This window comes from Nothobranchius furzeri, chromosome 19 (assembly GCF_043380555.1).
Source record: "Nothobranchius furzeri strain GRZ-AD chromosome 19, NfurGRZ-RIMD1, whole genome shotgun sequence".
In the NCBI taxonomy this organism is placed as follows: Eukaryota; Metazoa; Chordata; class Actinopteri; order Cyprinodontiformes; family Nothobranchiidae; genus Nothobranchius; species Nothobranchius furzeri.
The window spans coordinates 9,157,708-9,169,990 of NC_091759.1; the positions used below are offsets into that span (position 1 = coordinate 9,157,708).

At 41.9% G+C, this 12,283-nt stretch overlaps 1 protein-coding gene across 5 annotated transcripts in view; it reads right to left on the reverse strand.

The window, feature by feature from the left end:
• samd12 (sterile alpha motif domain containing 12) overlaps positions 1 to 12,283 on the reverse strand; it is a 269,149-nt gene that overhangs the window by 210,200 nt on the left and 46,666 nt on the right. For all 5 annotated transcript variants that reach the window (XM_070547611.1, XM_054745053.2, XM_070547609.1 and 2 more), the window contains exon 3: positions 6,983 to 7,112. In XM_070547611.1, the coding sequence (XP_070403712.1) occupies positions 6,983 to 7,112 (130 nt within the window). The remainder of the gene's footprint in view (positions 1 to 6,982; positions 7,113 to 12,283) is intronic.

Here is a 12,283-nt window from a genome sequence, read left to right on the forward strand (position 1 = left end):
TTGGCTGCAGTCAAAGGGTGGACACTAATGGTTTTTGCCTGTATTTGTGTTCCAACAGCAAAACATCTCATAACCCACCAGTTGGATTTTGACAAAATACACCTACTCATCAACTTTGGAGTCAACCCTATTCAAGATGGCCATCACAGCTAACTGACATTACCCATCACCTAACCCTAACCCTAAGATTAGTTATTGTAGCTGAAAGGTTTACACAAGCTTGTGATTTTGGGGATGTTGAGCATAACATAACTTTTGAGGTTTGACAAAAAATAACTTAATACAGCTATAACAGGGCTCCTCTTACACAGGCATCTATGATAGCGAGCTATATTGTTACTTGGCACTGCCGACTTGTCAAAAAAAGTGGACAAAAGTAAAAGAAATTGGGGTAAACGTTGATGAACATGTCATCATGGATGTTTTCTAAATTGTTAACTTTTCCACTAACTGGACCTCCCCCCCCCCCCCCCTTTTTTTTTCATGCAAGATTGCCTCATCAATCATACATTCAGTAGATGCAGAGTTCTTGGCCAGAGCTGCTGTTATTCTCAAACTGAAATACGATGGGTCTGGTGAGCTGGACGGGTGCAAAACTCAGGAGTGTGAGCTGCAGGATACAGGCCACTCTTCATGTCACCACCAATATTACAGGCTGTTAATTATTCAGAGTGAGGCCTTATGACATCATACATCATGAGAGGCTGGTTATTAAATAGCCCCAGATTGTAAGATTAGTGTCATCAGTACATTCAGAATCCACATAAAAGTGTAAAAATAATGATTTTCATCACTTTAACAGGTGAAACTCAAAATTTTTTAATATAGTCTACTATCAGAGCTCTCCGTCCTCGCCGCTCAAAAGGAGTCCTGGTACACTGGGAGTCCATATAAATAATGTAAAATAGGTTGTAACTGGAGCTGTTTTTGGGTTCCCCCTGAGTGTGTAAGTTGAAGGCATGTAGGGGAGCTCACCACCCTTTCGGGGGAGCCAGGCTCCCCTTAGCTCCCCCATTATTCTAACCCTGGCATTACTTAAAGAGCAGACTGGATAAGAAAGAAATCACTCCTTCACAACTATGGAGATAAAACTCCTGCTAGCTACTCAGAGAGTGATTGTCATCGTTTACAGTCCAGGGGAGGAGGGATCTGGACTACAGAATACCGGGATGGGGAAGAGCGAGGCATGATGATGAACATACCCCTTCCAGGCTTCTGTAATAGCTGAGTTTAGCAACCCCGAAGGGAAGACGAAACTTAGACAGGAAAATGTATGTGTTGAGAAAAAAATAAATAAACATTTTACGGAGTTCTGCAGGTGAGATCCACTCTGGTTTCTGACCACCAAACTTCCATAGAATGGTTTAGAAGCAGCCTATGGAGATCTTGGTGATGGTGTATCCATACAGGTGACGTAGCTTGGCTGTTCTGAAGGATGCTGGCCTCATCTCTAGGACATGAGCCCTTCACACTTAAGCACCATGATCTAGCGGCTCTTGACCATCAGAGATATTACGGTACAAGGACCCATCTTGGGAATAATTTAGTCCACTTGTAGATTCAGCGAAGGTGCATGAGAGCACCTTAAGCAAATGCTAAGTACTAAGTAAAAATTCTTAGTTTATGACTTTCCTTTTTAAAAAGTTTCAGTTTTTATTTTCTACTTTTTAAAACGTTTATTCATGTATTATTTTCTAAAATTTTTATAATAAACTTTATTGTAGTCTAAAGATTTTTCTGTGACCACAGTGCCAGGATTGTTCACACGCGCCCGGTGCTTTAAAGCTAACTTGCTGTGCGTCATCCTCAACATGTCCACATAAAATTGCGCTTTGATTTTACATATTTAAATCTCGTGGCCAGCTGGTTGCACAGACTACACGTCCCCCACGTCACACATGATCTCGTTGCAGGAATCTTCATCTCAGACAGGTAATCAGAAACTTTTATTTTATATTTTAAGCTACTACCTCAACCAAAGCCCCATTTATCTTTGTAATCACGAAGTATTAAGGACTAATATCTAATTACAGTGATCCCTCGTTTATCGCGGTAGATGCGTTCCAGACCTGGCCGCGATAGGTGAAAATCCGCGAAGTAGGGAAACCATATTTATAGTATTTATTTAACAGGTACGTATTCAGTATTCAGACTTTTAAAACCCTCCCTTTACATAGTACTGTGTTTTTACTTGTTTTTTTATAGTTTTATTACAAAAAGTGCATTTTATGATGAAATTGATGAAAAAAAGGAATTTCTTGATATTTCGCATAGAAAAATACCGCGAATCGGTGAAAAATACCGCGAATCGGCGAATTTCCTTTGAATAAGACTCCAAAGAAAAAATCTGCGAAGTCGTGAATCCGCGATAAACGAACTGCGAAGAAGCGAGGGATCACTGTATGCACTAATATACGTTAATGCATTTTTAATAACAGTTGGGTGTAAAAGTCAAAGTTGCCACCCTGTTTATTTATTTTGGGGGGGTGAAGAAGAGAGGAGGTTTCTTGGCAGAGGTCACAGCAGCCTCACAAGGAAGCAGTTGCTGCATACTTAAGCCGTTCAGCGCTAAAATGTTGCTCCCGCAATGATACACAGTCAAATGCATTTCCCTCGCTACTCTTTTATGTCAGAAGAGGGAGGACGTTAACGTCTGTTTGAATTATGATCTGGAAAAAAAGACTCTTTATTGATTTGCTACTTTGTGAAAGGGATGACTACATCACACAGACAAGTGAGATTGAGTGTCGCTGACAGTCGGAAAGAGAATTTGTCCTTTATGGAGGCAACAAAAAGAATCCAGAGCAAGAAAATCCAGCCAATTCATGCATACACAGTTGTAAAAGGGTCACGTCTGCAGGCTGAGCAAACACCTCCAACCACCCCCCTGATGCACGCCTGAATTCCCCAAGAAACGGATTCAAACTCCCCGTTTGTTTGTTGACACATGATTGTTCTCAACATTGCATTTGTTAGCCTTGTTTACTCTAATAGGCTGTTGGAACAACAACAGATCTGCATAATATTTTAGAGATTGATTGGGATGGAAATTGCTCCGTGGGTTCAATTGGTGTGGCTTGGCCCGTTTTAATTGGCTTCTGTTAATTAATGCCCAATGTGTAAACAAACTGAATTACTTGCAGATTTTGTGCATGTCATTATCCTAATTGTTGCAGTAGGAAAGTGTGTGCGTGTTCCACGTGCACGCATGCTTATTGGGTTAACTCTTCTCTCACTGGTAAAATCACCTCGCTTTAGCAGCTTGCACAGGTCATTAAGTTAATAAATCATTAGGTTTGAATGCGTATATCAACTGAAAGACTAAGAAAGCTGGTGTTTGTTTATAGTTTAGCTAAATGCAGGCTTTTTGACAACGCATTTTAATATAGATTGAATTTTTGTTGACATTTATCTTAAACTTCTCTCCCTTAAAGGGATACTTTGCAACTTTTTCATGTGTTTAAACTGTTTTCATGAGCCAGTATGTGCTAAAATGACCCTTTACAGGGTTAATGATAAGCAACCCAACCCCTATTGCCCCCTGTGGCCAGAATATTCCACTTGCAACTTCAGACTGGTGGGCTGCTTTGTTGGGACTTGGGTACAAAACTGAGCTGACATACCTGGCGCTGCAGTCTGGTTCCAGCATGTTTCCTGTATGTTTTAGATCACAAACACACCTGATTTGTTCAATTTAGTGATTAGTGGTTCCTGGAGACACTAATGAAGGCTGGGGAGACATTTCAACAGTTAGCTTAAGGTCTTAAAAAAATGAATGCACAGTGAGGAGATTTTGTTCTACAGACAGACACTAGGAGGTGTCAAAAGCAAGCCTAAACTGCCTAGTTCCCCTTTAAAGACCAAGTTTACTTGTTTTTTCAACACAGGTGCAGTGGTCTTTGTAGTATGAATGCGTGACTTGTGAGCAAATCTATGTATGGACAAAAGTCTCAGTGCTCTTGTTTCATTGCCTAGTGGACTAGACCAAATTCTTGCTTTGCAAAGTTTGGTCTAGGAACGCTCCATTAGAACCTCCGCAGCCCCTAGTAGTAGTCTGGCTGGACAATCACAGCTCTCTATAGGGGTTTCATTCCTATAGAGCTCTGTGACCAATCACAGCGCTTTATCTGCTTTGTGGACCAATCAGGGCCCTCCATTCCTCTTGTGGACGGAATGATGCAACAGAGTGGAACAAGATGGCGACAGCTCATTTGAAACAGCTTTTACATCAATTGTGGACTATTTGGACTTGGGCTTTATTGGATTCAAGAGCCGATAGATTTATTTAAGTCCTTTATTTAGAAAAATGGGGTGTATTTTTGCCTTCTTCAACAGCGGGCTGCCTCGTTTACAGACATCCGTTGCGTTGTTTATTGTCCAGTAGCATGCGGAGATTATTAGAAAGACAACAGTAGAACCCGTCCCACGACTGAGCTATCAATGAAGTGGTGCCAGGCTAAATAATGCATTTATTTAGTCTGGCTTGCCAGGCTACCTGTTTCAGGAAGTCAGAGAAGAGGTAAGCAGAACACGGGGATATACGGGGATTGGAAAACATGATAATTTAGTGCAGAAAAGCCACAGCTGGGATTCAGACCTGCAACCTTCGGGCTGTAAGGCAACTGAATCACTAATGTCATCCCAGTTTGTGAAAGAAGAGTGGGCGGAGATACCTCCAAATTGATGACAGGCTAATCGCCAGTACAGTTTCCCCACCTAGGGGATCACTTACTTTTTTTACACAGAACCTGGTTGGTTTGGATAGATTATGTTTCCTTTCATGAATAAAATCAGCACATCTTTGTGTGACATTGAAATGTGTTGATCTGAAACAAGTCATTTGTGAGCCTTTAGTTCTGACTGATTACACCAAATAATCCGTCTAACAAATAGGCGATTTAGACTCAAACAACTAAAGTGTCAAAGAAGCTAAAACTCACATTTCACAAGTGATTCAGCAGCAGTCGATGACTTCAGCTGAGAAAATAAAAATGAAAAGAAAGCAAATTCTGTTAAAGTGCTTCTCCTTCGAGTTAAATTCAAATTGAAGCAGCGGTTCAGCGAACATGCAATGAACTGTGGGTCATCTCCTGGACCTCTTTGCAGTTGATGAGACATATGTGCGACTTGTGGTGCAAAGCAGAAAGATTCATATTTTCAGACCATTAAACAGAGGATGCTAAAGCTTGGCGCAGACACATAGCGGTCAAAATGCATCAAAGGGTAAAATAGCAGAGTGAGTCACTGCACCACTCAGCCATTTATCTTTCCAGCCAGTCGCCGAGTCGAGGAGGTCCTCAACAGCGACAAATAAACATATTAGCGTGATCAGTCGTGCTCTGAGAAGGAAGAGCGAATTACAAATTAATGGTTGTCTGTTGCCATGCAAACTGCCGAGCCGTTAGACCCAAAGTGACCTTGAAGAGACTCGTTAGGGGAGTGATTGACGTGGCAACTGCTGCCAGAGGAAGCAGCAATGGTAAGAAGGGAGAGAGGACAGACGGGTGGGCCGTGCGGCTGGGCTGCAGGTGGCGAGCAGTGGGAGAGGAGCGAACCTGGAGGTTGGCTAGACAGTCTGACTTCATGGTGATGAAGTACCTCATCTGTGCCAGGAGTTTTAGGCGGAAAGATGAGACCAAACACAGATCGTATATTCTGGAAGTGGCTCATCAAACAAAAACAGCATCTAAAAGTACTCTGCGGTCCTGTAGGTGGATCTCTAGTCCCATTCAGCCTACCTTTTATATGAGTTCTGGTTTATTAAGAGTTTTATTATTCAGTCTTCTTTTGTTAAAATAACAGTAATTTTCCTCTTCTGCGTCCATTCACCAACAAATCAAATGGTCAAATAAAGACTGGTTTTAAAAATTTATGAAAATGCAGTGAATAGTTTATTAAAACACCTGGAAAACTATTATTTAAGACCAAAGTATCACAAGTCTCCAAGTACGTAGACATTTATTTATATAATGATAAAGTCGTCTCAAGCCACTTTGCTAAGCACGAATTCCAATTAAACCTTTTATCAGTGCATTGGGTTCAATTCATTATTCCAATTATTTAAAAGTGTCCTAACTAGGAAAAGCAGCAGACTGCATTGAGTCGCTGACTTGTTGTTACATTGATTTTACAGCTATCCTTAAACTAGGCAAGCATGTAGCGACAGTGGAGGGGAAAACACCCATTTAACAGGAAGAAACCTCCAGGACCTGGATCAGTATGAGCAGCCATCTGCCACCAAAATGAGTGAGTGTTGGACTTCCTCTAGTGCGTTCACTACATTAATATTTACCTAGAGAAACATTTATAATTCAGGATGAAGACTGCAATTAGCTTGTACTCTTTGGTTTGTGTGGTGACCGGTGTGACCACACACATGCCTTTTTTCTGGCTTAAAATTCCCACATGCAGCCACTCCAGGTTCTATTAAATTAATTTTGACCACAAGAGAGTCCTTAAAGCAGAAATCCATAGTTTCTTGTCAGAGGGCACCATCTAGAGGCTGAAAAATGTATTGCACCTTAAGCCCCTCTCCCTACTTCTGTGATTATGGCTGGAAACAACAATTTATTTGTAAACTTGCACCTCTAGCCGGACAACGAATCTAAAATGTTTTACAAACGTATTGTGTTTATTCACATATTTTAAATACTTGCTTGTCCATATGAAATGTGACCAACTCTACATCAGACTACATCTGCAAATGCATGCATGCGAACGTAAGCAGGCTAATGCTAATGACGGTTAAGTAAAATTGCATGGGGCTCTACAAGATGGGACATATTGTATACATCATATCACAACACAGGGTAACAATATCACTTATGGATTTCTAAATCATCATGCATAATTCCTGATAGGGGAAAATTCCAAATTGCTGCCTTAGGGGGTCTTGTACCTTCAGCAGGTTTCAGATGTTGGTTTGCAGGACATTGAAGTTTATTTTCTTAGACGTATGGCAATCCTCTGTGTGAAAACGCACCTGTGATGTCGTGCTGTTTGAACGAGTCGCTGTAGACCTGGTACTGATTGGGACAATGCTTTTTCAGCCATTTCACCACGTCCTGTTGGGTCCACAGAGCCACGGGCTTGGACAGCTTCACGTAACCCGGCTGGAACAAATCAGAACATGATTTGAAAAGCATTAAAATCCCAGTATTATATTTAGGTAAGGAATTTTAAATTAAAATGCAAAAACAATGTTCAGTTTAAACATGAAAAGATCATTTCAGCAAGGTTGTTAAAAGGGATCACTACTGAGTCATTTTAATGACTTTTTCACACCCAAGGCTAGTTGGCGCCATTAAGTTTCATTGTGTTATGCTAAGCTAAAGCTAAAAGAGTACTGCTGGACCAAGAGAATGGCTGGGCTGTGTTTACTCCTCCTTATCAAACTATGGGGAATAAAGCAACAGACAAAATTTTACTTTGGGTTTGAAAATCCCTTTTAAAAAGGAAAATCAGGGCCCACTGAATAGAAACACTAACAAAACACAGATTTGGTAATAACATTTCGACATTGACATCAAAATAACACTAACTTTGAGATGTATTCCAATTCCAATTTTATTTATAAAGCGCATTCACAAGGCATTACAACCAAACAAGGCGCTGTACACTAAAAATGTTAGTTAATTAAACCGGCGTTATACAGTCATGTAGAACAGAGATAAAAGATAAAAAGGAAAAACAACAAAATTCCTAAAACTAACAGTTAAAAATCAATAAAACACATTTACATGAAATCATGTCTTTGATTCACATCTGACTTAGAGCCTAGAAAACTGCTCATTAGATTTTGAAATCAAAAGAAATTTTGGCTGATTGTTTTCAAGAATATTTGGGTGATTAATACATTAATTTCCAGTAATTGGATAAAACTCTGAGCACAAACAGATTTCACAGGTCTTTGTGATACTTGTGGGGTTTTTAAACTGTAAAAAAACTGTCAATTCTTCTTGTTAATTCATGGATTAACTTATTAGTCACATTACATGGAAATCTGAGTTCAGTTTTACCAGCTTAATTACAACAATAGAATAGTGCTGTATTGTCATTACACCTGAAGGCACAATGAAACTGAGGATGTTCCAACCGAGCCACCGTGCACCGCAACATTACAGTCATTAAGGAGGCAGCAAAACAACGTGATGAAATCATATTTAAAAAGTGCAAAAACGTGATAAAAACAATGCTAAACACTAAAAGTAGGTGAATATGTGGTGTAATTGTTACCAAACATGAAGTAGGATAAAAATTCTCAATAAGCAACATGTTACACCCCATTCTAAAGGAATTCAAGGACAAAGAACCCAAGAACCACCACCAAAGTACTGCAGGTCTCCAATGGTTGAGGTCAGAGATCAAGATTCAACACCAGGATAAAGGATGCCGGGGACCTGAATTCAAACGATTCTCTGAAGAGTGGGGCACTGGTTATCACAAATGCTTGATTACGGTTAAGTTTAAGGCCAGTTCCTTTTCCACATGCAGGCAGGTTGGTATGGATAAGTTTGGCCTTTTAAATGAATAAAATTGTCTTTTGTATTTACTCGGGTTATCTTTGTCTGAAAGTAAAATGTTTTTTCTGATACGACACCTTTAAGTGTGACACAAACCCAGCTGTGGGGGTCAAACCCAGCTGTGGGGGTCAAACACCAGCACTGTATGAACAGGCCATTGGTCTAAATGAAAAGCACTCGGCTTTCAGGACTTCACTCCAACTTGAGCCCTTCAGCAGCCTTATGATCGCTCTTTAAAGTGTTTGATTTTGATTTGAAGGGGCGACTAAAATTACAAACAGAAAGAGAGAGGGGTGATTAAAGTTTCACATCCCCTCCCCTCCACTTCAACCTGCTCCGTGGAAGCCGTGTGGCGCTGCATAGCAATGGAAGCCTTGTTCCTTCTTCGTTCGCAGCCAAAAAACAGCTTTTCTTGAATCAGATTTCTTCCCATCAGATCTCATCTCTGCCCTGAATTCAATCTCACACAATCCCTGTCAGATCTAGCACGCTGTCTTCTCCACTTCAGCCCTCACTGGTTTTTATTTTATTCTCCTTCCGAGCCTCGGCGCTGCTCCCACTCACTCGGTATCTAGCATCCTGGAAAAACCAGGGGAGAGGTACATGCAGGTTTGGGTGCATGGTCTCCTGCACAAAGAGGAAGTGACAGTTCGAGACTGCAGGGGGGTATGTAGGCAGGCGGAGGACACGCCTCCTGATATAGGAACCTGCATGAGTAGATGTGGAGTGAACATGGAGGGGACAGGTAGCTGTCACAGGAAGAGACCACATTAACCATTAAACACAGCCCGACTCGGGGCTTATTAACCCTGACTGGTCGCTTTAGGTGGCGGAGGAGAGATGGAGGCCAAGATGGAGGAAAAGTTAAGGGTAGCAACAAAAAAAATTAAATAAAAGAGGAAGGATGGACTTACAGATGAGGGAGGGGAGTGAAAATCTAGAGAGGACTCAGCAGACTGACAGGGTAGATTCTCATTTTCCCTGAACCCATTTGTGAGTCAACGGCCATCTGTGTTTTACATTCTGCGCCGATTTAGCCCATAGCTGTTTTCCGGAGGCCAGTACAATAGGTGAGCTGGTGCCTCCTCGTCTGTCAGCCAGCGAGTCGAGCCAAACGGGCGAAGAGAGGAAAAATTGTACGGAGAGCCAACAAGAGCACAATCACCCTCAAAGAGCTGCCTTCAAGACACTCCGAGCCAATTAGAGATTTGAGTGACAGCGGAGGAGTGAGAGGAGAAGCCTGCTTTACTTCTGAGCGGGAAACACACACACACACACACACACACACACACACCTAGGAGGATTCGCAACACCTGATTATGCATGCATTCTTTCATCTTTCTAAACATGTATTCAGCGATGCAAGGTTCTTGCCTTTAATTAATATCTGAAGGCCCAGTTCAAGCTCCCGGTATTCTCCACGTTGCCTTAGCAACAGAGCAAGGACAACCGGAAAATTAAGGGCGAGGAGCAAATCCTTTTGGGAGATCGAGCAAACCAAGCACACGAGCCCCGGGTCTGGGATGCACGTCAACAACAGCGGCACAAATCTCTCATAACTAAGCGTGTAATTGCACCTACACTAAAGATCCACTAGAAGTGGATAAATTAATCAACTGCCACTACTGGGGTGTCAAAATTCTAATCTAAAAAAAAAAACTGGGAGTAAAAAAGAAAAAAATATTTCCAGAGACGATGTGATGGGAGGGAGAAAAGTGCTTATTCAAGCACCAGTATTTTTGTTTTGTTTCCAGGGTTGCGGGGCTGATTCCAGGTTGACAAGGCACAAAACAATACAATTTCATGTCCAATCTGATCAAGAAAAATGCTGCTAATGCACCAGAAGTAATGGATTGCTTCTTTTCTGCAGATTTTGGTTACACAAAAAAGGGCTTTTAGTCAAACCTTATGAGTCTAGAAATTTGCATTATAGGAAATAAGTTATTTCATTTTTAAATAAATTATAAAATCTCAATTATTTAATCCAGCATTTAGGAGGATTCCTAGTCCAATGCTGCTCTCTAGAGTCAGAACAGAACGTTACACCCAGGGTTTAAGTGAGAAGGACCCAGCAGCGTTGTCATTGCTGTCATGTTGACTGAGTGAATGGCTGTCGGAGACATGGAGCCTTGTGTTGTCTGCGCCATCTCCACTGCACAGCTAATTAACAGCTCTGGTACTCCCACCCCCGCCCTTTCTCTCAGCCTCGCTCGATTTCTCTCGGCCGAAGCTGGCAGGAGATGAGAAATCCCTTTATTAATTACTGTGTTAGATCAGAAACCGGGATGAAATTGTGATCTGTGTGTGTGTGTGCGTGTGTGTGTGTGTGTGTGTGTGTGTGTGTGTGTGTGTGTGTGTGTGTGTGTGTGTGTGTGTGTGTGTGTGTGTGTGTGTGTGTGCGTGCGTGCGTGCGTGCGTGAGTGTGTGTGTGCGTGCGTGCGTGTGCATGTGTGTGGGTGTGCGTGCGTGTGCGTGTGTGTGTGTGTGCGTGTGTGCATGCATGTGTGTGTGCGTGTGTGTGCGTGCGTGTGCGTGTGTGTGTGTGTGTGCGCGTGTGTGAGTGCGTGTGTGTGTGTGTGTGTGCGTGCGTGCGTGTGTGTATGTGCGTGCGTGCATGCGTGCGTGCGTGCGTGTGTGTGTGAGTGAGATGCTCATAAGGAGTCTCTGTTTGAAATGGGATTTACTGACAACTTCACCTAAACACATCGGTAAGATCAGACTGGACCCGTTGTTTACCGTCCCGACCTTGGGATCGGGCCGGGTCTATAAAACATGGAGGGGTGCGTTAACACCCAACAAGATGGATTGACCTTGAGCCTGATATTGATCATGGCTGAGATGTGATGATTTGCTGTGGATGTTAAATCCATCCACCGACTCTAAATGGCTGTTTTACGCTCCGAGTTTGATCTATTGCTGAGCCTCGACTCCGTTGCAGATGCAAGAGACAATTCATCTTCAGCTCTGGATTGAAAAATCAACAGCTGATTGGAACCAAATTCAAAACAAACATCTGTATTATTTATATTTTACATGTCAGAAACACTTATTCGTGCTTCTTTTTGTGTCAGTCTTTGCTCTAAATCCTTAGATGTTTATTTAAACAGAGGGATCAAAATTTAAAGGTGCATGAAGTAGGAATGACATTGTGTAGTCAAACTTGAGTACTGCAGTCCAGGTAGCAAAGCAACCAGTCCGCTCTTAGCAACTGTTGCCAGTCACAGCTAAGCGCTGGATGATTCTAGATGACCAGCGAAAAGGAGTCATACACAGTTAGCTGATGAGTAGATACATACATACTGTAATATTGAGTTGCCAGTAACTGAAAAAAGTAGCTTGAGATATTTTTAGAGCCAAAAATCTAATTCTAATTTTCTGTTAGCATTGTTAGCCTAATGTTAACCTCTAGCCTTCTTTACCATATGCCTTAGAGACAAAAAGAATGTTGTGGCTTCTTAGGGGTAAAAAAATAAATCCTTTCATTGGCTTCCATTCTGTCCACAACCCTGCTGCTCTTTGTCGGCCAGTGTTGAATTACAAATACCAGAGCAGACATGGCAATCTCACAGGCTCAAATATGATTGGCTCTGGAACCAGGAAGTATGGAGGCAGGACAGGTATGGCGCTTTCACATCTGGGCCAGCACGGACCGGACTGGGTATCTTTTAAAGTGTTCATATCCCACAGTGGTCTTTGGAGACATGAATATTCACCTGGACAATCCCAGCTCATCAGGCTTCCTGTCACTAATGTCATCATTT